Source organism: Planococcus citri, chromosome 1, assembly GCF_950023065.1.
Source record: "Planococcus citri chromosome 1, ihPlaCitr1.1, whole genome shotgun sequence".
Taxonomy (NCBI): domain Eukaryota; kingdom Metazoa; phylum Arthropoda; class Insecta; order Hemiptera; family Pseudococcidae; genus Planococcus; species Planococcus citri.
Genome location: NC_088677.1, coordinates 32625475 through 32651774, shown reverse-complemented (window position 1 = coordinate 32651774; position 26300 = coordinate 32625475). Strand labels below are relative to the sequence as shown.

Here is a 26300-nt window from a genome sequence, read left to right as displayed (position 1 = left end):
TAACCACCCGTGACCCTACGTATTTCAATTTACGAGTATTTAGGTAGGCGAGTATCTGAACAATTTCTATTAATAGAATTGTGATATTTATCTATGATGAAATTTTGAGCTTGATGAGTGAATATCGACCTACAAAAAAGTACACCTGTTGGAGCCACGACCAGCACATTTGACTGTTTCGTATACATTTTATTGAAGTGTTTTTCTTGTTTTTTTCCTGCTAAAACAGTCGATTTTCAGGAGAACTTAAGAATAATCTTACTTGAAACCGAATTCTCAGCTGCACAAATCAATTTCAACATTTTCAGTAGGATTTTTAAAATTCAAGTGTTCATTGACTGAAAATTTAAAAATTAATTTTGGCGACCAGAATAATTTGTTGGTGAAGGTTTTAAATATGTTATTTTCAAAAATTTTACTTTTAAATAAGAATAATACACGATCGTGAGATTTGTTCTTTTCTAGAATAAGGAAGAGTACCTCGATCGGCTTATTTATTCAGAGTAAAAACATTAAATCAATTTTGACATTTGGGATCGGTCAGTAAGCATTTGTCTCGGTACATTTACTTTTTTCTATTCTTACTTTGAAAAGTTCTAAATAAACCGGGCTTGATTACAATTTAACCATAATCTATTCCTAAAAATTTTGTTCGTTTTTTTTTTTTTTTTTTTTAATTAGGTACTTTATTAGTGTACCTATTAAATCTATTATGATGAAAAGCACAGTAGAGTAAATGCAATGTAGGGTATGGTACGAGTATGTTGCCTGATTTTGACCATTAAAATCGATATGATCTGTAATAAATTTCAACGTTATATCTGCAGCATTCAGCAATTTTTTTCATTTTACAACAGCTTTTAAAAACTCCAGAATAATTGAAAGTAAATTTCAGCGTGGAAAACCCAACTTCGTTATTAATTTACAAATAATCTCCCTTCAATTGATTAAACACATTCCTCAAAAATCTTCCTTTAAAATTTAAAAAAAAAAAAAAAAAAAAAAAAAAAGTAGAAAGTAGGTATAGGTACTTTAATGTTGGAAATTTTAATTACAAAATCCGATTAAATTAATTTGGTAGATTAAAATTTAGTTTAATTTTTTTTGGCACATTTCTATTATGAAATGCCCCCCCCCCCCCCACCGAGAAAATTGGAGAATAGCGCATATGAACTATGACGACTATAGACACATTCAAACAGATTTTTCTTATTTTCTGACGAATTAGAAGTTCTGGAATTAAATTTGGAATTCATGAATTTTACAACCTTTTTTGGACATTTTTTATACACATTTCGGTTCACTCAAGTGAGAAGACTATATTGTTTCTTTTTTGGCCTTTGGCGACTCCTTCTGTAAAGTGGTATAAATGGTTGTTGATTGATGTCAAAGCATTTCTACCAAAATTGAAAATTCCATCCCATTTCACAAGTGCATTTTTCAAAAAGTGGATAAAATTATGTACTCAAGTTAATAGGTATTCTTACCTCGCTTGAAAACAGCTCATTTTCGTTCATTTATTTGTGTGTGTGCGTTTTGAACACGTGTTGACGGTCGGAATGAATGAAAAAAAAAGTATTTCTTTAATCTGCTGGGTAAGTAGATAAAATTTCAGTATTTATTTTTTGCGCGAAAATTATAAAAACCTTGAATTTTTACTAAATTATGTCGAGTTTATAAAGCCGAAGGCGAATAAGAAGCGCAGGTACCTACTATACTTACTTCAATAGAAGTAAACTGTTTGCTTGAAAAATTAGATCAAAATCATTTTTTAATGATAAAACAGAAATTATCTCAACTAGGTAGGTACATGCGTAAGCAGCGGTAATTGTAGCGTAATAATTTTTAAACTTTGATACCTAAGTATCCCTTGATAAGAAATTTTTCAAATGAAAAACTACTGTTTGATGTTCCTAGTTGAATATCATCTTAATTTTGGCTGCAAAAATTTTTAAAAAATACTACCCGATATTTTATGTCTATGAACCCTTTTTCAAATGATATACCTATCGTATACCAAACACTTATGGTATTTTTCAGAGTCACTGGCCTAAAAGCTAAATCTAGCCAGTTCACCGCAAAACTTACATGATAACATTAAATCAGCACCAACCTAATTAAGGTGTTTTAAAGTAACCTAAATATAACCCGAACTTCCGTCTTTCATTTTAATAATCGCGTTAGGTTAGGAAAAAAAAATAATATACCTAGAATCGTGGGAGTTTTCTTGTGGGAATTATTTTCTTTGAAATGAGTTCATTTCAAAATATACACTGTAGGTAGTATAGGTACCTACAGTAGGCACAGATTCGCCACAACCAAATATCCATCGTGCGGATAACGAAGGGGTAGACTGTAAAATACGAGTGCGAGTACGTAGTACCTGAGGTCATCGCAATTGGTTTGGGTAATAATTTCTATCTAAACGCGTTTTTTCCTTCTTTGTCGTCCGGTAGAGAGAGAGTAGCAATGAAATTTTCGCTCATGAAAATGCCCGTTGTTGTTATTTTACGCTACGTATTCTAAGTTTTATCAATCTACTCGTGGTTTTGATACTGTAAATTTTCGTTTATCTATATCATTTTTATAAATGAACTTTTATGCAGAAAATTTCGTTGTATTTTAGTGGATTTGAAATTGATAGCTATCCAGGTCATTCTATGTATTGGTATGTAAATATTATGAATTTTTATTCAATTACTTTTGGAAATTTTCTCACATTAACACGTGGTAATATCCTGTTTACTTTTCGCACTCTCTCCCTCCCTAAATTTTATTTATTTATTTTTTCACCTTGAATTCAATAATGTGTACTTCATAAAAACATTTTTTGATCATTCATTCATTTTTTTTTTTTTTGTTACTCACTACCTCTAGTGACATTTTTATTCTAGTTGAAAGATTACCTACTCCAATTTTGTATAGCAAGTTAATTAAGTCTATTCCTTAAGGGCAATGAGTAGATAGGTATGTAAAACGGTTGGCAAAATCGAATCATTTAAATATTGTATTCTTCGTCTATTCGCCACCTGTCTGTCTGCACAAATTCAACGTAGGTACCTAGATGATCATTTTTTATCAATTTATCTATCGCTTAATTTCCACCTTATAACCGCGCAAACCACCACCTAATTAAGTAGGCAGAAACCTAAGTGACTGTTGAACTGGAGATATGAATTATCGCGCCTAAATTTAATTTCAATGTTACTACTTTGCTGGAAGAAACGTGGTAAAAAGTATGGTAGCTATCGTGCTATCATCTTGGTCACTCGATAATATCTAAATTTGAATAAAATACAAATTAATCGTATGTACATATTGTGGACTGTACGTAGTCCAACATGCAAAATGTTAAAGCGAATGGTTTTTTTTCAATCCACTAATATACGATGACATCTGTAATGTACCTCTATGAATATTATCGCATAGATATACGACACACAATAACGAAGTAGGTAATCAGGAAGGAACAATACAGCGATTTTAAAAATTATACGCGATTTTATTTTGTATTCGGCGAGCGTATTCGATAGAAACGAATAAGGTAGCTATTTTAAACTTACCTCTTACACCTTGTCGCCTGTGGCCACATTCTGTGCCCTGTGCGTCCCATTCGATCGCAATAAACCACGTTCCTAAACGTCTGACAAAAAGTCTCGTCATTGTGCCTACGGCTACGGGCTTACCTTCCTAAAACCCCTGGTTTACTATGCTTATACCCATAGGTTTTATATGATTAAAAAATTACTACATCGTTCGTTTTTTTTTCATAATAATTTTTTTTTCGACCAACTTCTTCGCCAACGATCGAGATTTTTGACCGAAGACTGCTCGATATATGTAATAACGTTACCAATATGTTATGTTTTTACATGTAGTATACCTATGTTATGTTGTTTTGCGTAGTTCATTAGGTAGATTTATTATTTTATTGATATTGCGTTATGAAGGAAAACATGAATGTGCCAATGAATAAACTGCTCATGCCTATACCTTATGTCTAGTAAAATAATGATCATTTTTTCGAAATAATCTAATGTCAGGTATGAGGTTTTTCTTTTAATGATAGCTTAAATTAACTCTTCAGATCTCAATTAAAAAAAAAAAAAAAAACAGATGAAAAAGCTGTCTATCTTGAAAAATGAAGGAGTACAAAATGATGTTCAAGGGGGAAAAGTTGGATTACATTTTTGACTATTTTGGTTGGAAAGTATATCGAAACATAACCATAAATCAACCATAACCGATGCTTTTGTTCAACTTGAGAATTAAAGAGGCTACGAATGAGTTTGAAAATGAAGTGTCGATCTTATTTAAAGCAATAAACCAAAGATGCCTGATTTTAAAATTTTCGTCTATTTTCAAGAACTTTGAAAAAATTCTGATGAATTTTTGGCACTTATTTGATGGACTATTAAATACTTTGGAAAAAATTATCAATTTTTGAAATTTATACTCAAGTTCTTCGGAGCAAACTTTCACGAATCAAGTGTGACTTTCTAAGAACTTGGAAAAAATTAACGACTGCAAAAATTATATTTTCGAGAATATTTTATCAGACTTCTATTTCTGTTTGGAGTTCTAAGCATTAGACTAAGGCAAAAAACATATCCATAGCCTAATTCAAAACTTTCCTCGGCTTCACCCTCATTTTTAAAATGATGATGATTTTTTTCACAATTTCCTCGTAGTTACTTAAATCCAAGTTGGGCGAAAATTCATCCAATCAAATTTTACCTAATTGTTGATGCACCAACTATTCGCTTTAGTGGTCAAAATTCCGTTTCAACTTTTTAAAAATAAAATGTTTCCGATTGCCCCTTCATTTTTTAATGTAGACAACATGTTCATCCGAAGTTTATGTAGATGGTATTTACCTAGCTACCAAGTACCTATACCTACTCAATAAAATCCAAGTTCCATTTTCAATTTGATCAATTATTTTTTGGGCACCTTGTATTTACTTGACTCCAAAATGATAATTTTTCTATACCATTTTCACTATCACTACCCTTGCCTTAATGAAAAATGCCCAAAAGCCTTCAATTTTTTTTCTCGTAATTTAAAATATAATTAATAAAAGTGATCGAAGAGAGGATATGAGCGTACGATAGTTTGATTTCGCTTTGTACGAGTAGGTCTTTCGTCTTTCTCAGGTTATAAGCTCGTGTCATTTCTTTTGAGGGATCCTAAACATCGTAATATTGCATTGCATTTGCAATTCACATTTTTCGACAAAAAAAAAATATAAAACGTGAAATTGTATCAAACAACCACGTTATGAATTGAAATAGATTAATGTCGAGCTCATGTGACAGAGGAATAGTAATTTTTTTTCAATCTTTGAAAATTACTAAAGACACAAAAAGTTGTGAGGAAGTTTGAAACTTCAGCGAATGGTCTTCTTGTGAGCATCAAGCTTTGTAAGGAAAGGATTGCTCGACAAATGTAATTTTTCAATGTTTTTTCAAGTTTTAGGGTTGGGAGGGGAATTATTCTATCTATACATATACCTACTCTAAGATGGACTTTTCAATTTTTCCTGTTTCATAAAAAAGTAAATCACTTTTTTCTATTATTATTATAATTCCACACAGAAGGGAAGAGAAAGAAAAAAATTGTCGAAAATACTCTTGCTGCATGACAATTTCCGTCCCCCCTTCCAAAAAAAGATTTCTTTCAATGTTTTGTAAGCTTTGAAAATAGTGAAAAATAATATCTTCATTTGTTTCTCTTCCTACCCTACCCCCTCCTCTCGATTTCGAAAGTGTAAATAATTTTTATGAAATGCCTCATTTTTTACCTCGTCATTTTGACATTATTTCAAAATATTTTTTTACAAGACTCCGACAAATTTTGAAAAAAAAAGTTAGACGTCAGTAAAATAGCTCCGAAATAATATTTTCCATTCGTGTTTAGCAGAAAAAATTGACGAAATTATGGTAGGGTAGCCTACGTTTCCAAAAATATAGCAAATTGTTAAAACTTGAAATCCTTTAAAAAGGGTCAAATAATTTTGACAAGAACTGTCAAATTTTGCTACAAAATTATTTTGTCATCTGAAGTGGCGGATTTAAAAAAAATGTATAAAAAATTAAAATTCTATAATGTGTCATATTTTGCTGCTATATATAAGAAACTTCACACAAATAAATACTAAACTATTAAACTAACAAAACAACTACAAAACAATCTTTATCTACAGTAACAAAAATACCCATTTAAAACGACAGATGAACTTGTTTCTGACATAAATATAGCATCACCCTATACGAAGTAGTCATCATTTCTAATTGATTTACCGATTAATTTACATACTAACCTCGAGGAAAGAAGAACCCATTCGGATTACACGGAAGAGGTATGTCTTCGAAGGCCCCCAACAGAGCTGCAGCTAGGTACTTTATTCGAAACCGTGCTATGATCGTTTTCATCTTATCAGCGCCTCCATCATTTAGCAGTAATTTTTCATTAAGTTACAAGCAACAATCTTGTCTTCACAGTTACAAGGATCGAGTCGATTTTTCGATACCGTGAACCAAATAGAACAAATTCGTCTAAAGTCTGGGTACCTTATACTTTTATGAATGATGAAAATTTGTTTTAAAATTCCACGATTAATTATTTCACACGTAGGTACCCCTATTCGTTTTTTTTTCAACTTCATTATTCATTGATCAAAACTTCAGAGATGTTGCAAAGTGAAATTCCACGCACGTTGCTTTACGAAGACAGATTAGGCAACATTTTCGTCTCACGTGTGTGAAATAGACAGCTCGATCGTATTCGCTGATTTCGTTGCACTATAGACACTAGACAGACACGTAGACAGCGAGACTCCGCAATTGCGTATCTACATTTTTATAGTAAGATGAAAATTCTCAATTAATATTTTTATACACAAACAAGGTTTAGAACCATTGCTCTAGTTAACTTCTTAAACGTTTGCGGTGAATAGGTTATACCAATGAATTTTATTTATTAATGGAATATATTTTCCGCACAATATACTTAATTGAAAATATTACCTTCTGTTGGTAAAATATTGTGATACCTTACGAGTTGGTTTTCCATTAAATTATGGAAGGCTTGTTTTTGATTTAGTTTCTTGAATTAACACCATTGGCAGCGTGGTGAAGCGTGCTCGTAATGCCAGCTTCTAGTATTATTTAAAACCCAGTAAAAGTCTTATTAAATTCAACTTAAATCTTCCTTGGCAGTGGTTTATAATATCTAACGATTTGTAGACATAGGAGTGCCATCATTCATTTACATATATCGTTTCCAGTTTCCATATAGCTGCATTAGGCCTAATCTATATCGTTATACTTAACTTTTCTATAATCCCTTCTTGTGTGATTGAAACGGAATTGTATGATGTAAAATCATCGCCTACGCGTTCAAAAAAAAAAAAAAAAAATCTATAACACTCTCATCAATATTTATCACTCAACACGATCTAATAAATTTATCAAAAATAATTTGGATTATATGAATAATATTTTACTCGGAAATCGAGATCTGTCATAATAATAATAACCGTAGATTTAATCAAATTTAATTAAATTTTGTTATTATAGTTTACCTCTTATCGGTCGAAATTACTGTATCTGTTTGAGGAATGATTAATTTTTCGTAACGAAATAAGATTGAGTAAAACGTATCCGAGTTGATAAGCATTGAAATATACGAGTACGTTTCTTAACTATTGTATTTTGACACCATTCGTAAAAAGCTATAATATGTACAGGTACAAGAGTTGAATGAAAAATCACTCGAATTGACTCATCCGCACTTTAAACGAATAAAAATTGAAATTATTTTTTAAAAACGGAAATATCGCTCTATAGTCTACTGAAAATAAAAAAAAATGAACCAAGTACCTACCTAACTACGAGTAAATTGAAAAAATAAAATAGAATAATCAAATTAAAATCACAAATCGTTATTTACTTACCTATTACCTACCTCTATACTTGAACTAGTGTGCTCGAATAAATAGATAAACGAATTTTAATTTTTCATTATTGTCTGTTATGATAAATCTGAGAACGCATCTTCGGGCCAAAATAAAATAAAAACATGAAAGTTATATCAGCCGTATTTATCATAGGAGGTTCGATTTTTTTTTAGACAATCTCAGGTGCTAGGGTACTGAACCATAAGATATACGGTACAGGTACTATTAGTTGAATAGCTGTGTCATTAATGTGCCATTAATAACATGTTATGACAAGCGAAGTGTGGGTGTGCATATGCCTGCTTCTTCAATGATCAAACCTCTCTTCTAGAGATATTCAAGTTGCTATCTGCATGTTGGCTATATGAATTCATTTTACGAAACGACGAACTTAGTTGTACGATACGATGTTGATTCAGTTTTGTGTATTTTTTTTTCAAGTTATAAGTGTATGAATTTTTATTTTGCCGGCGAAATTCTTACGCCCCTTGCCCCACCCTGGGCCCTAAAAGCTTTTATTTTTTGAATGGGAGAAAACAAGACTCATACTTGTCTTCTTGGTTCTTGCGTGGAGATTTGAGTGAGGTTCTCTCTCCAAAAAGTGCATATTATGTACCTCAACTTTCTATAGATATATCTAAATTAAATGTATGTGATAGCCGGATTTCTCATAGGAAAATTCAACTATTGTATCTTCTAAGATCCGTTTCATGACTCTAGAAGCACGTAGAGCATGTGCACTTATTTTAGTCGATACCAGAGAAATAAACTCTTGGTAAAGTAAATTTCCAGTAGTGGACAACCACCCAATAGCGATTATTTTTTTGTAAAAATCTAAAAATTATTACGATTTGGAAACGGTTTATGACAAATAAACCTTACATTGTTTATGAAGAATAATTGAGACAGCTAAGATTTTAGTGAGGTGTGGAGGTGGTGTACCTACATAAAAAATAAATTTTAAAAAAGCTAATCAACAAATTCAAAGTTATACAGTTGAATTCAGCACCTGATACCTACTTGCAGCGTTTGGAAAAAAATGTTCTTTTTAGAGAAATCAAAAATTTTCCATTTTCATCACTTTTTTTCAAAAAAAAAAAAAAAAAAAAAAAACTTACTGAAAAATATTAAATATGTAATATGAAAAAAACTAAAAAAGTAAAAACAAACTGGTGCAAAAAAAACATATTTTAAATATCATGTTTTAAACATTTTTTGTTTTTTTGTTTAAAACTCATTCATTTCTTTGTTGTTATTTTAACACTGCTTTAAACATCGCGTTGTTTAAAACGTCCGAACTCTACACCCGAATTTAGGAACAAGAAAAAAAAAATTAATGTATCAAGTACAACTCAACGTAACATGCATCAATCTATCAAAGCAAATTGACAAATTTATAATTATTTGCACTTAAAAATTTGTTCTAAGAATTTAAATGCAAAATTATTTTATTAATTTGTCTTGATATTAGGTACCTACTTTGTATTTTTATTTTTTACATTTTAAATTTGATCCAAAATTCAGGTGCTGAATTCAATTTTAAATTTAAATTCGCTGATTTTCTTTTTTTCATTTTTTTAACATTGAAAATTGGTTTCCAAATTTCTTATTATAAATTTGCTTGTTTAGTGTTTACTTTATTGTGTTGAGTTTTAATTTTTTTAGTTTTATCAGTTTGTATGTTTCTCATTGTCCCAGCATGCGGTTAATTACAAATAAAAATATTTTTCAATTGATATTATTTTTCTGCAAAATAAAATCATTTATCACGGGAAAAAAAAAAAGTTTTCAGAATGTGAAGTATTGCATCTCATCAAAGCTAGACACCATTATCCGGTTTTCTTATAAGAGTTTTAAAACTCAAATACATACCTCCTACCTAAGAATGTATGACTCCTGAAATTAAAAAGGGACCCCCCCCCCATAAAGACATGTTTATGTATTTTTTAAAGTACCTACCTAGTATGTACCCATGTATAGTTTAAAACAAAATAAATAATACCAATTGAATTATTTCAGGTAAAAAATGGAGAGGTTTAACGCCTCAAGATCGCCGACCATTTGTAGAAGAGGCTGAAAGATTGCGTGTGATTCATATGCAAGAGTATCCAAACTACAAATACAGACCAAGAAGACGAAAACACAACAAACGAACTGGTAGCACCGGAGTTTCACCTTCCGATAACCAACCAAACCTATCGCCTGGTCCTGGTAATGCTAATAAAAGACCCAACTGCCGCGATATGTCACCTGGTCACTCGATAAAACTACCTAATTCGCAATATCCATCATCTCCTTATCAAAGTGGTACTTTTTCACCAGTGATGCCTCAACAGCAGCAGCAATACCCGTACTATAGTCCAACGAAAACGCCACCGTTTTACCCGAATAGCGAAAGCCCTTATACCCCTGTCGATATCAATACGCCGGATTCGTCGCCTAGCTGTAGCACCGACCAAGAAGCTCAAAGCTCGATGGAGAAGTCAACGAAAAACAGCAACGACCGACATACGCCCAAAGATAATACTCACCATATGGAGGAAGATAAACGTAACATCTCGACGCCGGAGATATCGCCTTTAGATCACGAAAAGAACTTCCGGTTTTCTAATCCGCAGACGTCGATACAATGCTGCCATGAAAATACCAACGATAAACTAACGTACACTTATTCGTCGTCGACGGCTTTAAAAAATTTAGCTTCTCATCCTACCGATAGTTCCTACAACTGTTTTCATCAAAGGCCTTCCGCTTACAAGCAGTGCGCAACTGGTTACCATGGAACGGGACAAAACCATAGTGCAATAACAGCCATGGGTGTCGCTAAAGGAATGGTCATGATGTGTACGAACCAGAAGCTGTTGGAATCGTACGAGCATAATGGCATCGTAACCGGCACATTTTATCCGCCCATCGTAACCACCAAAGATTTACAAGATACCAATTCGCAAATGTACACTTTGGTCACTTCGAACGCTCTAGCCAGCAATACCAATTGCCGAAATTTTATGCCCAATTATGCTACCTCACCGTGTCGTCAGTCGCATTCGCCTCAAACCAATACTAGTAATATGTATCCTTCTTGCTCAAGTCCGGCTGACTCAGCTCATAAATCGGTAGCTGATAATTACGAAGGTAGGTGCAACGATGATATGAATTTTGTCGGTATGTTTAATTTATATTCTAATCTAGCTAGTATCAGATCAGTTCCGAATTAAGTTATGTAAATTAAAAATGGAGAGATGTTCTCCCCCACCTCCTAAATGGGATTCCATTGATGAGAATTTCTTTGCAGCATCGCGACAAAACAAGTGACTGACTTTGCTTACTTTCTGAATTTTGAGTTTAGGCAAAAATAAATCGAAGAAATAATTCATTTTTTAAGACTTCCTATTTTTTTCAAGTCTTTAAAATACACCATGGCAACATCCAAATTCTAACCCCCCTCCCCCCCAAAAAAAACAAATTTTTTAATTTGATTGAAAACTTGGAATTTTTTGAATTTTTTCTACGATTTTCAACATGTTTGTGACTCCTTTAATTTTAGAGATGGGTGATTTTTGACAGAAAACATTTTTTTTGTCTTTGAAAATTATGCCAGTTTTTATGGTTAAAATTTTCACAACGTATTTGAACCCTTTGAGACATGCTATAGGAAAAACTTTATCTATTCTGATCGGCAGTGATCACTTCATTCACTTCTGACAAGTCTTTCTGTTCAGGAAAAAAATGTTGATGAAGATGTTGCCTAACTTTAAAATTGAAGGGACGAATACCGATAAAGGGGAAAAAAGCTAAAATCATTTTCAGTTATGATTATGACTTATGAGGATTCGAAGAAGGGTTGCACGTTGAAAATTGAACAACATTTGATTAAATGTGTTTTTGGTCTAACGTGCAAGCTGAAGGGGCTATGAATATTTTTTTTGAAGAGTCGTAATTTTAAAAATGGGCTAAAAAACGATAACCTTATATAGCTTGTCAAAAACAGAATAAAAATCGTGATAACTTTTTGCTTTGAGCTGAAATTTTGAAAGTTAATTGGTACTTGATGTTCGAAGTTGGAAGATATGTGCAGTTTTTAAAACACATTTTTTTATCAGTTGATGATAGCATCATAATACGAGTAACTTTCATTTTTTAGTTTTTGAAAAAAAATTTCAGGATAAAATTCAAGTGATTAATTTTTAAACATTGTTATCCATTTTTGGACATTTTTTAAAATTAGCTTAGGTACCTATTAATTAATTACTTACTTTTTAAAAAAGGATTTATTGATAGCCCCTTCGATTTGATAGAAATTGATTTTGAAAAATTGTGATCAATATGATCAATGAAGGTAAATTTTTAACTGGGATAAAAATTGAACGTGCTACAAAAAGATTTTAAAATTATAGTCATTTTCCGGTATCTATTCTCAAACATTTGTCAGAAAGCCATATTTGATCGAAATTTGCTCAAAAACTTACTTTTGAAAATCTGTGATCAGAAATCATTCGCTTTGCTCCTCTCACACAACTTGTTAGCAATTCTTTCTTTCGACGAATTGAGATTCGTTGTCGAGAGTTTGAAATATTTCTGATTAGCCATTGTTCAAGTAAGGAGAGAAGGTGATAAGCACTGCACTGAGCTAAGAATCTAACGAATACTTCCTTCAGAATGAGGGTACCTATTTGCCCTTTCGATATCCAAGATAGGTAACTTATTAATTTAGGTTATTCGAGAAACTGATTTCGAACTTTTTAAAAAAAATTTTAATGCTACAAAAATTGTGCAATGATAGCTTTTCTTTATCCAATACCAATGAAAATAATATTCAAATAAAGTAAGATCTCCGTTCAGATTTAAAGTTGAGCAAAAAATATTTCATCAAAATAGTTTGAAATTAGGTGAATAGTTTTATCTTCACAATTATTGTTTCGCCTATTTAATTTTAGAACTAGGCAACATGTTCATCTTCGTGATTTTTCTCAGTTATGAGACAGTTTGGGAACAGTTTTTCATGAATTTGAGCCATTCTGTAATGCATTTGAAAAAGTTTCTTGCCGGCCAGTATAAGATTTTTCCAAAATGATATTTTTTGGGGAGGGGGGGGGGGTTTATAGATCTTTCGAAATCACAATATTATCTACTGAAAGAAGTTGTCCACCAAACTTTTCGCATTGCCGTTTAATTACTTCATCAATCAAGTCTTAAATCCACGTTTTTTTTTCTTTTTTCTAGGAAACGACCTGCGTGAAAAAAGTCAAAACTGCTACGATAATAATTCGGTGAATTACAATTCAGTCATGCCTGATACCATGATGAGAGATGGCAACGCTCCAAATCGATGCGTAGAACAAGATTACAAATACAATATGAAGTATTCCGAATCCAGTCACCTGAATATGAACACCAGAAACGATCATATTCCTCAAACTGTACCGCTAGACTCAAATCAAAACTTTCCCGAACATTTACATCAATATTTCTACAACAATTACCAACCACACAACACGGTCGAATCCGCTCAGCAAAAATTCCTGCCAAATTACGACAAAGAGTACATACCAATAGAGCATGCCAACATCGAAGATTATACATCCCACTGCAACAATTCATACATCATGAATGAAGATTTACAACAACGTTACCATCAACAGCCATCGCCCAGCTCAGAGCATATTTTGCGACACCCGAATGCTCCTTTGACGGCTCCATTATCAACGCCCTCTCCTCCTTTATTACCTCCCAATACAGCATCCGCTGTCCCTAGAATAAAGCAAGAAGAAGACTTTAGTGTAATTTTAGCCGATGTTCGAAAAACTTGTTATAGCAGTTGAATTCATTAGGATTAATTTAAATTTTCAATTTTCATATACATAGGTACACGACAATACGAAAAGAAAAACGAACATTGACTTGGGTAGGTATACGCTATACAAGACAAAAAGACGAAATGATCTCATTTTTGTGTAAAATTTTTCGTTTTCTAAGCATATACAAAGTATGAAGAACATTGCCGATTATAATTTTAAGAAAACGTGTATCTACTTTCAAGTTATATATCTATTTAACCATCATCAGTTTTCTAATCTTAACTACAAAATCGTCCTGAAAATGAAAGAAGAACATCCATCTAATAGGCACCTAAGTAGGTACATTCGTGTCCTTACCTTTGCTTTAAAATAGATTATATTCAATTTCGTATCCATTAAAAAAAAAATCATTTTAATCAAAATAGGTAGAAATATTCGGTAGGTAATAATTTGTATAATGGGGATGATTTTCAGTTCAGTTTCGATTAGACCGTTGTATTTGATTTATTTATTATATCGATAAAATCTAGTCCTAAAATTTGTTGTTAAGAATGTTACTTGTTCCAATTTGCCTGTTTATATTATTACCTATTTATCGACAATTTTTTATTCCAATAATTGGCGAATAAAACTTACGACGACCTTTGTAACATTCAAAAAAGCATTAAAGATAGCCATATTATAATGTACTTAAATGAATAATTGTATGGATAGGTAAATTTTTTCATAGATACTTGCATATAGGTACTTGTACCTACATGCTCGGAGCGATTTTGATAATAGCGAATGACTGACATGTCTAATTAAAAATGTTAATTAGTACGAGCTATGTACTAATTAATAAACTTATCATAAACATTAGAATTTACCTCGCCAATGTACTTATTTCACATTCTTACATTATTAATTGTTGTTAATTACACGATTCAAACGTTAAATTTCATTGCTTCAAATATGTACTTAAATCAACGTGTAAAAAATATTTTATATTTATATGTTTCAACATGAATGAATATTCATCGCAGTAATTTTTATATTTTTATGAAATTTTTATCGTGCTTTTTTTGAATCGAGGGGGGGAGGGGTTTGTAAATATACCTTTTTTGTATTATTTATTTGTAAAATTCTTTTTGTTATTGTAGATATTTGCAATATCGATATTTTTAAAATTTTTGGGTTTTAATATATTATACATTATATTTTTTTTTCATGTTTATGCGTTGGAAATACAAATTGTTGTAATACGAATAAAAGTTTTATACCTAAAGTTGTTAAAAAATTATTATTTCAATTCATATCTAATTTAGGTGTGAATGAATAAGTACATTTAGATCGAAAAAGCTACTGAAAGCAGTTGTACGGCCCTTTCGTTTTTATTTTCGCCAAAATTCTCAGCCTCGTCTCCGCTCGTAACTGTCCATTGGTAAAATCGCCGTATTAGAAAAAGTGGTTATCTCGTCAGGTAATCGTCAAATTACATTCCTACGAATTTATTCGACGCGCTGTTATTAGATTAAATAGAGAAATACGTGCGATAAAATCCGGAAGGTGTGAGGTGATCAATAATTCATAAAAACGGGACTATCAGAACTACCTTTTGATCTACAGATCGGATCTACTTATAAGAGCTAGGCGCACATTTACAAAAAGAATGCCGACTCACGATTTACAAAATTACACGATGGTAATGCTGCATATCCATTAATATGTTTGGTTTCATTTTTCATGCGCAAGTTTTCAGGAGAAAAAAAGCAAACGCTTGCGGATAGATTAAAGAAAAATTGATCTTAGTATTTTCTTCCACATTTTTCAAATTAAGATTCTCGAATACTCGTAATTAAAATTAAACTTGTTTATTATCACATATGAAAATATACAAATAAGTACAGCCACAGCCTGATACTTACTTCGTAACATTGAAATGTGTGACGTGTGAGATTGTGAATTGAAAAGATACCTACCTACATCTTTAATTACGCAAATCAAAATTTAGCTTTCAATTGGGAATAAAAAATGTAAATACAAGTACCTAGTACATACGAGTATACCAATTTTCACTAGATTCATTCTCCATATTACATAATATAGGATCCAATCAGCTGTGGTTGCATAATAGATCTCTCATAGCATCTCAATGAAATAGATTGGGAAATTACGGTCAATGTACCACGCAATTTTTAAATTCAATCTCTCCTTACATTTCAGCTCCGATAGACCAAAAATAGATGAAACTAAAAGAGAGAAGGGGAAAAGATAAAAATCTGAACAATTATTTGGCAATTTTTTTTAAAAAAAAGTTTGATCATTTATGTAGTTGAGTTGAATTAAAACCTTCTGAATTACCACTAAATCGAAAGATGATTAAACGAAAACTGAGGAATCATCTAGGTAGTTATGAAAAATACAAGAAACATCCGAACCCGACACTTCCAAAAGTACATATTATAAATGAAACGCCACACGGTGTTTTTGATTGTTTTTTAATACAACAAATGCACAATTTTATATGTATAAAAAAATACCATACAAGACAAAAAATACACAAAAATTTCCGATTTTTACAACTGAATATAAAAAAATTACCTACCTAAATATAAGCGAACAAAATTTTCCAAGCACGCTCGATTACAAATAAAATAAGTATATCTTACCGTATCTTTCAATACAATTATACTGGGTAAAAATTATATCTAGCGAGCAGTTTTCAGATAGAAAATTAATACATAAAGAAAATTAAAAATACTGGGAGAATACTGCATACGCTTCCATCATTACTAGCTTTTAAACAATCAGATTGTCAATAAAAGTAACATAATATGAACACTGTCAAAGCACCATTATATTTATAGCGACACCAAAAATTTATCTTAAAACCAGACGCTAGTATCGATTACTCGGGCGTCGAAGATATATCTAGATAAAAATAACTGCATGGCTCATGATTAAAAACAAACAAAAAAAAAATCTTAAAATTAAATAAACCTGAATTTTTTAAATTCTCATGATGAATCATAATTCAAATAAGAAAAAATAGAATAAATATATAGGTAACAAATCATTCGTTTTCACAATTCAACTTGGAAACAATTACGTAGGTATTAAAAGTAGAAAATAGGAAAGATTTAAATTACGAATTGAATAACTAACTAATGATTTGATAAATATTTTGTATCACATAATGATATTTCGCGTAAAATTCTACGCGTTATAAAATATTTATTTAATTGATCGTATTTTTCGGGCGTAATTTTGAGAACTGTTACATTCTCAATTTCGGCACATTTACGCGTGGTAACATAAACTAGCGATAAAAACTAAAATATGGTACGTTTTAAAACAAATTCATCAATTTGAAAAGTTGTATATGCCAATTAAATCGATACAATTTCAATTTCTCTCTGAAAAAAAAATAACTTTTATAACAATTTACGTAAAATATTGAAGCGTTTAAAATCATTTACCGAGATAAGAGGATAGTATAATAAAATAACGTTAGTTTTAAAAAAATACTGATAATTTTTTTACCTTAAAAGTACTAGTACGATTCAGTTCCATTCACTACTATTTACATAGCTAAGGGTTCAAAAGACAGTTGGATTATCACAGAAATTGTTAGCAATACGTAAATTAACAATGCAACAATCATTAAGAAAACTCACTTTTTCACGATTCAAATAATCATGTTAAAATAAAAAATGGAAAAAGAAATGAGCGATTGCACAAAAAATAATAAAAAATAAAACAAAACAAATAGAATCAAGAAGAAAAAGAATACAAAATTTTTCTCGTTTCTTTTTTACATTGGTAACGTACAAATAAAAATATTCAGATTTAATTAATTTCGTTTATAGCGATTTATGCTTCACGTATACTCTTTGAAATAGTGACTTCATGATACTTCCTGGAATTTGTTGATGCTTTCCTATCAGTTGTTCGAGTGATTTTGCGACCTAAAAAATATGATACGATGAATAATTAGTAAATTAGTAAAAAATAAGATGAATCGTATCTAATGAGAAAGATTACACGAAAATTAGAATTTTGCAATTTTTAAAAGAAGATAAAAACGGTTTAGATAGGGAATTGATTTTCTATACGGAGTACGTATCAAATCAGTTTTCATACAGTCTTACTTTGAGTTGAAGATCTTCCGGCGTCAAACTCTGATCGTAGGGTATTGGTTCACCTACATGTGTACGTAACTTGACAGGAAATCCGCCATAAATCGGTATAAATGGAAATCTAGTCTGTAAATATAATTTCAACCAATATTTCCGTCCTATGGTTATGGAACGAAAAGCTTCGCGTACATTTTCCGTAAAAATTGGAATTATGGGCTGAAATTTTTCAATGAAATTTTTCTCATCAATTCATGAAACGAAAAATTAAGAATGAATCTGCAATTTCAACTTACAACTTTAGCATCAATGGCAACCTTAGCAAACCCTAGTCTTTTTTTCCACATCAACTGGTAATAACAATCACCAAACTGAGCTTCGTACACTCCTCCGGGTGAAATAGCTAGCAAATTATTATCTTTCAGAATACTAGAACAAGTCTGAACTGTGCCAGGTATAACATTCAAGGCTTCTGATATGATTGAAAATCCTTTAAAATAACATACAAAACCAAAATAATTACTCGTCGATGAAAGATACATAAAATGACATTTTCCACATCGTATTTACCTGGAATTCGAAATAGAAATCTATCAGCGACGGTATGTATCAGTCTATTTTTCAGCAGGAAAACACGTGCAAGGAAATAATACAAATCCACCGGGATTGCTCCATGATAATAAATGAATAACGCTGGCGTATCATCTGGTATTTTGTCCAAACCTTCTATTTCGTATCCTATAACAGATAGAGTAAATACACAAGAATCGATACAAATCTTATAAAATATGAACACCTTACCATGCCATAACCATCCATGAGCATCCCAAAGTGCAGCCACAGTTTTTCTCGCTCCGTCCCAGAAATGCGATTCATAAGCTTCTCGGATCGTATCTCTGTATAGAAAGATTATCATTTTAGAGCTGTATTGTACAAAATATACAGAACTCGTTCGTACTTACTTGTGTAATTTATAAATGTACAGAATAATGGCCGTGATATAGAAAAGTAAGACGATGAGAAGTGGCAGCAAAAAACTAATTACCAAGGGTGCTAATAACCAAACCGCTAAATCCAAGTCGAAGGTTTCGCCTGGAATATTCAATAACGTAAACATGTAAACGAATTCACCTACTTAGTAATAGGTAAGTAATACACTGATAATTCAAAATTACTTACGAACGATATCTTGCAAGTACACGTATATTTCATTCCAGTCTAACATGTTTGTTCTAAGCTAAATTTATGTACTTTTAATTCTTGCAAGAGCAATCAAATTACCATTTCTGGTTTTCCTATAACAATCAGAAAAAGTTTTAAATGATTAAAACAAAAAAGATATTCTGCTGAAAGCGAATCAAAGGAATGTTGTTCATGAATGAGTCTAGGAAAACGAATTCTTACTTGAATGTGTACCATACACAGCTATCATTCAATCAAATTGGTTATGGAGAAATGATTTGCAACGATGATAAAACAACTACACGAATGACTACGAGCAATAATTTAAACCTAACGAAATTATAAACAAGAAAATTTGTAAATTTTTATAAATACCGATTTGTGACTGGTGTTTTATCACTTGTTTGAGTTGTTATTTCGTAATGCGGTCATACGTTTCATGGCACAGCGCTCGAGGTTCGATCACGTTCAACTGTTCATTCATACTACTACCGAGTAAGGCCAACCGTACAATTTGAATCAAGAAGTTCGTGTTCATGGTTTTTTTTTATCACAAATCCTGTTTTCTGTTTTTCACTAATTAATTCAGCTAGAAATTTTCCAAATCTTGAGTTTACGCTGAAAAAATTGTCAAATTTTAGTTTTTGTGGAGTGTAAACATCAAGCTTATCAACTTCACGACCTGAACTGATCATTGAGACACAACTTTACTTTACTCGGCATCGGTTAATCAATTGCTAGTAATTTGTGAGTATCTGAGTAAAAAACTTGAATTTTAAAAACTAGAGCCTTCAATACATATCATTATCAAAATTCAAACATCCTGATCTGTCACGAGTAAGTAGTTCAGAAACTAGGCATTCATCGATTAAAATTAAACCATTTGTTTACTGAAATCTTTTCACCTACGTTCAAAATCAAATTCTCTGTAATTGCAGTATCGAGGGATCCGTCTCTGTGTTTTATATTCGAGTCTCCAGCTAAAAATTCAATAGACCTATTTTGTTTTGATTTTCAGGTAATCTACGATCAAAGAGTATCAGCCGGCGACCCGGCACAAGCACAGTTCCATCAAAATGACTTCCGAAATATCAGAATCTGAAATTCATTCTAGATCCGGTGGCTTGAGAGTATCTGAAAATATTCACTTTGCAAACGATAGAGAAGCGAATATTCCTTCGTATAACTCGAATAATGCACCTTCTTCGCGACCGCTAGGATCCGGCCCAGTATTACAGTCCACTGTAAAAGTAGAAGGAAGAAAAGAAAATTCAGTGGATCGATACAAGGTATCTTAATAAGCAGTCTTCTAGTTTAATTGCGAAAAGTTTCGAATTTCTATTATTTTGAATTTCGCAGGTGTGTCCTTTACTGTTACGAGTGTTCTACACCTACAACCATCATCATAATCCGCTTGATTACAAGAATAAAATATATCCAAAGAATGAAATGCAAATACACACGTGGTATGTAATTTATCTGAAATAACTTATTCCGTTCATGAGAAATTTTCTTATATCTTATATTTTACAGGATGGATGCTACACTGTCGGAAATTCTCGTGAATCTCCAACATAAAAATCGAAAAGTTAGAAGAAGCGGAACGGTAATACATTATCAAATAGTTTCTCCTGATCCTGCTAGACCTAGGCTTAGAATGAAAGATATCGGTAGCGTTAAAGTTGACCATAAGGGTCCAGATGATTACAAAACGTTGGCACAATGCAGGTAATTAACTATCAAATATAGGTATATGAATTTTATCGTAAGAGGAATAAATATTCAATAATGTGTATTTTTCAGATTAGGGATCGGCGATTTCATTGATATATGTATAAAACTTCCGAAAAGTTGATTGCATTTAATTAGTGAAGATTTTAAGGTTTTAATTGTTCTCATTCTATGTATCATTTTACTGCTGGACGTTTGATTCAATGACTCGAAGAGTCTTTTATGATGTTTTAATCTTTTTTTTTCATTTTGTATTATATTCTTCACGTATTCGTGCTTGATTTTATAATTTTGTACTGAGTATAAAATGGAAAACGAACTGAAAAAATTGTACATACTTAGAAACATGGTACATATTAAATTATTATCAAATAAAATAAATTTTCAGCTATACAGTTTTATTTGTAATTTACAAGGCTCTCAGAGTTGGGGATGGTTATTTTTTGGATTCCTTCTTTTTCGATCGTCCAGATCGAGAAGGTTGCTGTGTTTGAATGGACGACGACGAAGCAGTTGGCTGAGAAGGTTGTGTTAGCGGTGGTGGAGGAGAAGGCGGAGATGCTGATCCTGTTTCGCTGATCTCTAAATTTTTTAATAATCTATAAAGGACTCCTGCCTCTCGAAAATGACTGAATTCAATACAAAACGAGTGAACTTCGATGTAAATTTCCTGAAAAATTGGTAAAACAACACCATAAATAATACATTTTCGCGTAGTAATTTTTTTAGTTAAGTACGAATAGAAATGAAAATATAATGTACCTGAACGTTAATTATTTTATTACGTATCAAGGATTGGAGGAAAACACACACTAGTCGTACTAATCGGTTTTGCATGTATCGATCTTTGATCGTTTCACAGGTTGTAATACAATTTGAAATGTATAAATGGATGAATTCTTTAGGTAAATCAACAGTTGTCGTTAAACTGTAAAAATAAATTATCAATTTAAATTCAAACTGCAGAGGACCGATAACAGATACAATTTATGATATTACTCACCGATTAACAACTTCCATAGAATGCAAGGACATTTCCATATTGACAAGAACGCTAAAATACTCAGTAATATGCTTACACTGCATAAGTTTCAAAAGCACGTCGATGGCAATAAGTGGATTATTTTCGACCAATTCTGGAAACTATAAAAATTATATATTAAATATTAGACTTTTAAAATCGATACGAATTTGAGGAGTGGGAAAAAGTTATATTACTTGTTTAGGCGTCAAACCAATACGATAAACTAACTGAGGATCACTTTCGAGTTGATTAACAAGCTGATGTTGTTGAGCTTGGGTTAGCATTCCTTTTAATGCTCTTTCCATCAAAAGACGAGCTTCATTATCAGGTGTTTCAATATTAACGGTACTTTTATCATATAATACACAATGCAATGGTTTATCGACGATATTGATCCAACAAACCTGTCAATAAAATTATTACGTATAAAAAGTGAACGATTTCATAAAATGAAATATCATACTAAAAAATTACTTCGTCGTCTACTGGCATCAATGGCGGTACTAATCGAACAAATTCCGGACTGTAGGTTTTACCACAAGCGGATTCATCATTTGAAAGAATAGAGGGTAATATTTTTTTAATTATTTCGGGATCTGGATTCCTGCACATAACATCGAAGTGATTGAACGATCATTAATTCATTAGCTCCGCAGAATGTTCAATACTCAAGTATATAATAACAAACACACTCACGTATCAGATGGAGCTAACGTATCAGGATCAGACAACACCAAAGAAATTCCATTTTTCACAGATATGGACAATGAAGAAATTCTATTTCTCAGCGCATTCTCCAGTTCTGATATATCAGCGGGAGGGAAAGTATCTGGAGTACTATTGATGACATGCTGAGCTGTTTTTTTCAATAACTGAACAAAATCTAACATTAAACGACGAATAATGGTATAAATAAAAAGTCGAATATACGATATTACTTCTTTAGCGTTCCTGGTGATCAGTTGAGAGAGGAAGTTCCGTTCTTGAGGCGAAAATTTAGGTAAATCATCGATAAATTCTTCTGCCTTGTGACCAACAATTTTATTACTATCAGCTGGTTTCTGTAGGGCAGTAATAGAAACATATATGAACATAAACAAATAGCTCTATTAATTTCTCGAAAGCATAAAACAAATCAATACGAACCAAAATTTGAATAAAAACAGATAGAAAAGGAGTAATCGCGATTGGATCCCGGCGATATAAATCATGCAAGAGAACGACTGCTGTTAAACGTTGAGTTGATGCCGGTAAAATGTCCTGTTGTTGAATTAAAAATAATAACGCATTGCCCACTGGAAGCAATGAAATTCGACATTAGTAACTTTCATAATTACAAGTATATTTGAAAGTTCAAATTCAACGAAAAACAATCCGAATACCTTTGAATTTGTCTTCTTTCTTGAAGCAGTGATGGGATTTATTGCAGATAGTTTCAAATGATTGTGTTTTAGTTTGATCTTCAGCTAAAATCCTGTAAGAACAGTTCATTGTTCAAAAATAATAGTTAATATACTTTTCCTTTCATCGCGTTTATTTCCAAAACACTAATTCTCGTACTCACCCCAATAAAGATGATAAGCCTTTGGCAGATAAACACATTATTGAAAAGGGAGGAACTGAAATTCTCAAAAACCGTTCACAAATTCAAACCTTTATGAATTAAAATTATTGATATCTACTCGTAAAATCTACAGGCAACTCAAAGATGCCGAAAATTCCAAGATGAATCTGTGCGAAATTTACCAGGGTAATCTGAAACATACGATTATGGATTCTTAATGGTTGGGGTGGATGCAATCAATTTAATCAACTTGAATACAATATTTGAAGATGAAAATTATTTAAATAGAGAATTACAATTTAAATTTATTGATGTATTGTAAGAATATAGAAATTTTACCGTAAACCTCTGACATGCTCGATCCCAAACCAGTATTCTTGGCTTACTACTTCGCACAACGCAATCGAATTGTTACGTGAAATGAGGTTGAGGATATTTCTAGGAAAACTGTTGAAAACTTCTACTCAAAAAAGTTTGGAAATTTCTTCTAAATATGAAAAATTACATCCAAAATTCATTCATTCATTCAAAATGATTTCAAAAACCGAATCTGTTATCATTTTTTGAATGTAAACAATCTTCCCCTCCTTTTAATCCATCCCCACCATCGATTTTCGGCTGAAAATTTGCTTGGGAATGGGAAGTGATAAGGTAGGTAGATAAGAATTAAGATGAGTTTTTTTTTTTTTTTTGAAATCTGAACATAAAAATATTGAAATTTGAATTATTTGTTGCTCTAGTTAGCTGATTTAGAATTCATTGCGAATTGTGGTTTCAGAAGTGGGAGAAGTGTAGAATTCATCTTTATACTACGTTGAATTTCATAGTGAGTAATTTCTCTTCATTCGTCGTATTTTAATGATCATTCCTTTTTAATGGTAAAAAACGAAACATCAAAATGTGTATTACATTCGTACATATGTCTGTTTTCAGAATGGTTTGTACAGATTGTGAAAAAAAGCTAGGACGTGTAATAACTCCAGATCCTTGGAAAGCAGGCGCTCGAAACACAGTTGAAAGCGGTGGCAGAAAAATAGGAGAAAACAAAGCCCTAACTGCATCAAAAGCGAGGTTTACTCCATACGCTAAATTTGAAACTTGTCGAATATGTCGTACTAAAGTCCACCAAGTCGGTTCCCATTACTGTCAAGCTTGCGCTTACAAGAAAGGCATATGTGCTATGTGCGGTAAGAAATTACTCGACGTGAAAAGTTATCGACAATCATCTACCTAAATTCTTCGTTCGAGTTATAATCAAAATACCTAATCGTTTCAAAATGGTGAAACGAAAATCACATTTCAACTCTAGCCAGAGTAGTGGCCAAGAGATGAGTGAAGAGTCAGATTGGGATGCCGAAATTTACGATCTTCCTAAAAAACCATCTAAATCGAAGTTGAACAAATCAATGACCAGTTTTAGTGAGCAATCCAACTCGGAGAATGAGTTCAAGCACGCTAGTTCCGATTCCAGTCATGAAGCATTCAATGACGGATACGGATCTGATTTCATGGGAGATTTCGAAGACAGGGATAATTTAGCACGTATGACTGAAAAAGAACGAGAACAAGAGATATTCAAACGAATCGAAAACAGGGATGTTTTAAAGACCAGGTTTAATATTGAGAAAAAGTTGAGACAAGCGAAAAGACGTGAAATGAAAAAACTGAAAACTATTCAAGATGAAAAAGTAGAACGTTATTTCAATGCTAAAGAACGCGACAGACGTGCCGAGGAAAACCGAGATAGTAAAAAGTTCCAATCTTCGAGTTCATCGCGAAAAAGACACGATAGTCAGAGAAGTAAGCAAAGAACTGAAAACCAAATGAGACATTCGAAAACTAAACTAAAAGCTTCGGAGATATATTCCGACGATAGCGGCAGTAGTTCCGAAGATGAACGTGCAACTAAATCTAAATCTAAATCCAAATCGAAGAAAAAAATGTTTTCTTCTTCGGATTCCAGTTCTGATTCAGATGTAGGATCTAGAGTTCGTAGCTCCAAAGCTCCGGCCATTTCTAGCCAAAATCAATTGAATCAGATTCGTTTGTCTAGATGTAAATTAGAACAATTTCTTCAAATACCGTTTTTCAAACGAGTCGTCACCGGTTGTTTTGTTCGTCTAGTTATTGGTACTGCGAATAATAAACCTATATACAAAATATGCGAAGTAATCGACGTTAACGAAGACAGCTCTTTTTATCAATTGGGAAGTCTAAAAACAAATAAAATTTTACGCTTGAAGTACGGCCCTCACGAACGCGATATTCGTTTACAATTCGTTAGCAATCACGAATTTTCCGAAGCTGAATTTCAAAAGTGGCAAAAGGTATGTTCCGTTCAAGGTATATTATTACCGAAAGTTGATCAAATTCAGTCGAAACTTCGAGATATTAAAGAAGCCATTCTTTACAATTTGAAAGAAGACGACATCGAAAGAATTATGCGAAGAAAAGAACGTTTTAGAATAAATCCTCATAATTACGCTGTTAAAAAAAATCAGCTTCTGAAAGATAGAGAAATAGCGCAATCCATTGGAGACATAGCTAAAGCTGATGACATTCAAGACGAATTGACTGAATTGGAAAACAAAGCATTACAAGTTGAAAAACTTCGAACAACCACAGTTTCTAATATAAATTACATCAATAATCGAAATCGTAAAAAATATACCGAAGAATCTGAAAAAATTGCCGCTGAATTGAGAATGAATAAAGATCAAAAAGTAGATGACCCATTTACCAGAAGACATACTAAGCCTACTATGGTATTCCGGAAAAAAGATTCCAGTCGAGAAGATACCACACCTGAGAAAACAAACAGTTTTTCGGAACCTAAAAATGACAAGTATAGTGAACCATTCAATCCAATTAGAAAAATTAACCCCCAAAAGCAAGGCGAAGATATGTATTCTGCTCATAATTT

The 26300-nt window shown here is 32.1% G+C and overlaps 6 protein-coding genes across 9 annotated transcripts in view; 4 read left to right on the top strand and 2 right to left on the bottom strand.

Moving 5' to 3' along the window:
- Positions 1 to 15025, top strand: part of LOC135831446 (uncharacterized) — a 62094-nt gene extending 47069 nt beyond the window's left edge. Inside the window, exons 3-4 of the mRNA XM_065343934.1 lie at positions 9980 to 11095; positions 13184 to 15025. Of these exons, the coding sequence (XP_065200006.1) occupies positions 9980 to 11095; positions 13184 to 13782 (1715 nt within the window). The 3' untranslated portion in view covers positions 13783 to 15025. The remainder of the gene's footprint in view (positions 1 to 9979; positions 11096 to 13183) is intronic.
- Positions 15026 to 16222: 1197 nt separating this feature from the next.
- LOC135831442 (DGAT1/2-independent enzyme synthesizing storage lipids) lies at positions 16223 to 19420 on the bottom strand. Its single transcript, XM_065343927.1, has 8 exons — positions 19281 to 19420; positions 19056 to 19171; positions 18839 to 18968; positions 18678 to 18772; positions 18447 to 18614; positions 18173 to 18366; positions 17892 to 18095; positions 16223 to 17708 (listed from the first exon to the last, which is right to left on the bottom strand). The coding sequence occupies exons 2-8, from the start codon at positions 19099 to 19101 to the stop codon at positions 17604 to 17606; spliced, it is 942 nt and encodes a 313-aa protein (XP_065199999.1). The 5' UTR covers positions 19102 to 19171; positions 19281 to 19420; the 3' UTR covers positions 16223 to 17603.
- Positions 18885 to 21180, top strand: LOC135831443 (probable histone deacetylase complex subunit SAP18). Of its 3 annotated transcripts, none has more exons than XM_065343931.1 (5): positions 18885 to 19021; positions 20077 to 20347; positions 20418 to 20524; positions 20592 to 20786; positions 20862 to 21180. In XM_065343931.1, exons 2-5 carry the CDS (start codon positions 20135 to 20137, stop codon positions 20911 to 20913), a joined length of 567 nt encoding a protein of 188 aa, XP_065200003.1. In that variant the 5' UTR covers positions 18885 to 19021; positions 20077 to 20134; the 3' UTR covers positions 20914 to 21180. The 3 variants fall into 3 exon arrangements, with proteins under 3 accessions (XP_065200003.1, XP_065200001.1, XP_065200000.1); XM_065343929.1 differs by lacking the exon at positions 18885 to 19021 and adding an exon at positions 19562 to 19895; XM_065343928.1 differs by lacking the exon at positions 18885 to 19021 and adding an exon at positions 19564 to 19805.
- Not11 (CCR4-NOT transcription complex subunit 11) lies at positions 21171 to 23948 on the bottom strand. Of its 2 annotated transcripts, none has more exons than XM_065343925.1 (11): positions 23717 to 23948; positions 23378 to 23568; positions 23196 to 23287; positions 22960 to 23108; positions 22752 to 22874; positions 22510 to 22685; positions 22288 to 22417; positions 22008 to 22217; positions 21793 to 21932; positions 21552 to 21717; positions 21171 to 21459 (listed from the first exon to the last, which is right to left on the bottom strand). In XM_065343925.1, exons 2-11 carry the CDS (start codon positions 23413 to 23415, stop codon positions 21226 to 21228), a joined length of 1458 nt encoding a protein of 485 aa, XP_065199997.1. In that variant the 5' UTR covers positions 23416 to 23568; positions 23717 to 23948; the 3' UTR covers positions 21171 to 21225. The 2 variants fall into 2 exon arrangements, with proteins under 2 accessions (XP_065199997.1, XP_065199998.1); XM_065343926.1 differs by lacking the exon at positions 23717 to 23948 and adding an exon at positions 23674 to 23693.
- A 44-nt stretch (positions 23949 to 23992) lies between these two features.
- LOC135831444 (cysteine-rich PDZ-binding protein-like) lies at positions 23993 to 24611 on the top strand. Its single transcript, XM_065343932.1, has 3 exons — positions 23993 to 24028; positions 24118 to 24203; positions 24311 to 24611. Exon 3 carries the CDS (start codon positions 24312 to 24314, stop codon positions 24609 to 24611), a length of 300 nt encoding a protein of 99 aa, XP_065200004.1. The 5' UTR covers positions 23993 to 24028; positions 24118 to 24203; position 24311.
- Positions 24612 to 24654: 43 nt separating this feature from the next.
- Positions 24655 to 26258, top strand: LOC135834522 (RNA polymerase-associated protein RTF1 homolog). Its single transcript, XM_065348452.1, has 2 exons — positions 24655 to 26142; positions 26250 to 26258. Exons 1-2 carry the CDS (start codon positions 24655 to 24657, stop codon positions 26256 to 26258), a joined length of 1497 nt encoding a protein of 498 aa, XP_065204524.1.
- Positions 26259 to 26300: the final 42 nt, after the last annotated feature.

What these genes read in the sequence shown, in the direction of transcription:
- Not11 (XM_065343925.1), bottom strand. Translation starts at nt 23,415, where the DNA reads ATGTGTTTATCTGCCAAAGGCTTATCATCTTTATTGGG. An exon ending in ACGTTAGCTCCATCTGATAC is followed by an intron (nt 22,418 to 22,509) that starts GTGAGTGTGTTT and finishes TGTTATGTGCAG; the next exon opens with GAATCCAGATCCCGAAATAA. An exon ending in TTGGTTTGACGCCTAAACAA is followed by an intron (nt 21,933 to 22,007) that starts GTAATATAACTT and finishes TAATTTTTATAG; the next exon opens with TTTCCAGAATTGGTCGAAAA.
- LOC135831442 (XM_065343927.1), bottom strand. Translation starts at nt 19,101, where the DNA reads ATGTTAGACTGGAATGAAATATACGTGTACTTGCAAGATATCGTTC. An exon ending in GTACTTGCAAGATATCGTTC is followed by an intron (nt 18,969 to 19,055) that starts GTAAGTAATTTT and finishes TGAATATTCCAG; the next exon opens with GCGAAACCTTCGACTTGGAT. An exon ending in TTGCCATTGATGCTAAAGTT is followed by an intron (nt 18,096 to 18,172) that starts GTAAGTTGAAAT and finishes GAAAAATTTCAG; the next exon opens with CCCATAATTCCAATTTTTAC.
- LOC135831444 (XM_065343932.1), top strand. Translation starts at nt 24,312, where the DNA reads ATGGTTTGTACAGATTGTGAAAAAAAGCTAGGACGTGTAATAACTCCA.
- LOC135834522 (XM_065348452.1), top strand. Translation starts at nt 24,655, where the DNA reads ATGGTGAAACGAAAATCACATTTCAACTCTAGCCAGAGTAGTGGCCAA.
- LOC135831443 (XM_065343931.1), top strand. Translation starts at nt 20,135, where the DNA reads ATGACTTCCGAAATATCAGAATCTGAAATTCATTCTAGATCCGGTGGC. An exon ending in ATTCAGTGGATCGATACAAG is followed by an intron (nt 20,348 to 20,417) that starts GTATCTTAATAA and finishes TGAATTTCGCAG; the next exon opens with GTGTGTCCTTTACTGTTACG. An exon ending in AAAACGTTGGCACAATGCAG is followed by an intron (nt 20,787 to 20,861) that starts GTAATTAACTAT and finishes TGTATTTTTCAG; the next exon opens with ATTAGGGATCGGCGATTTCA.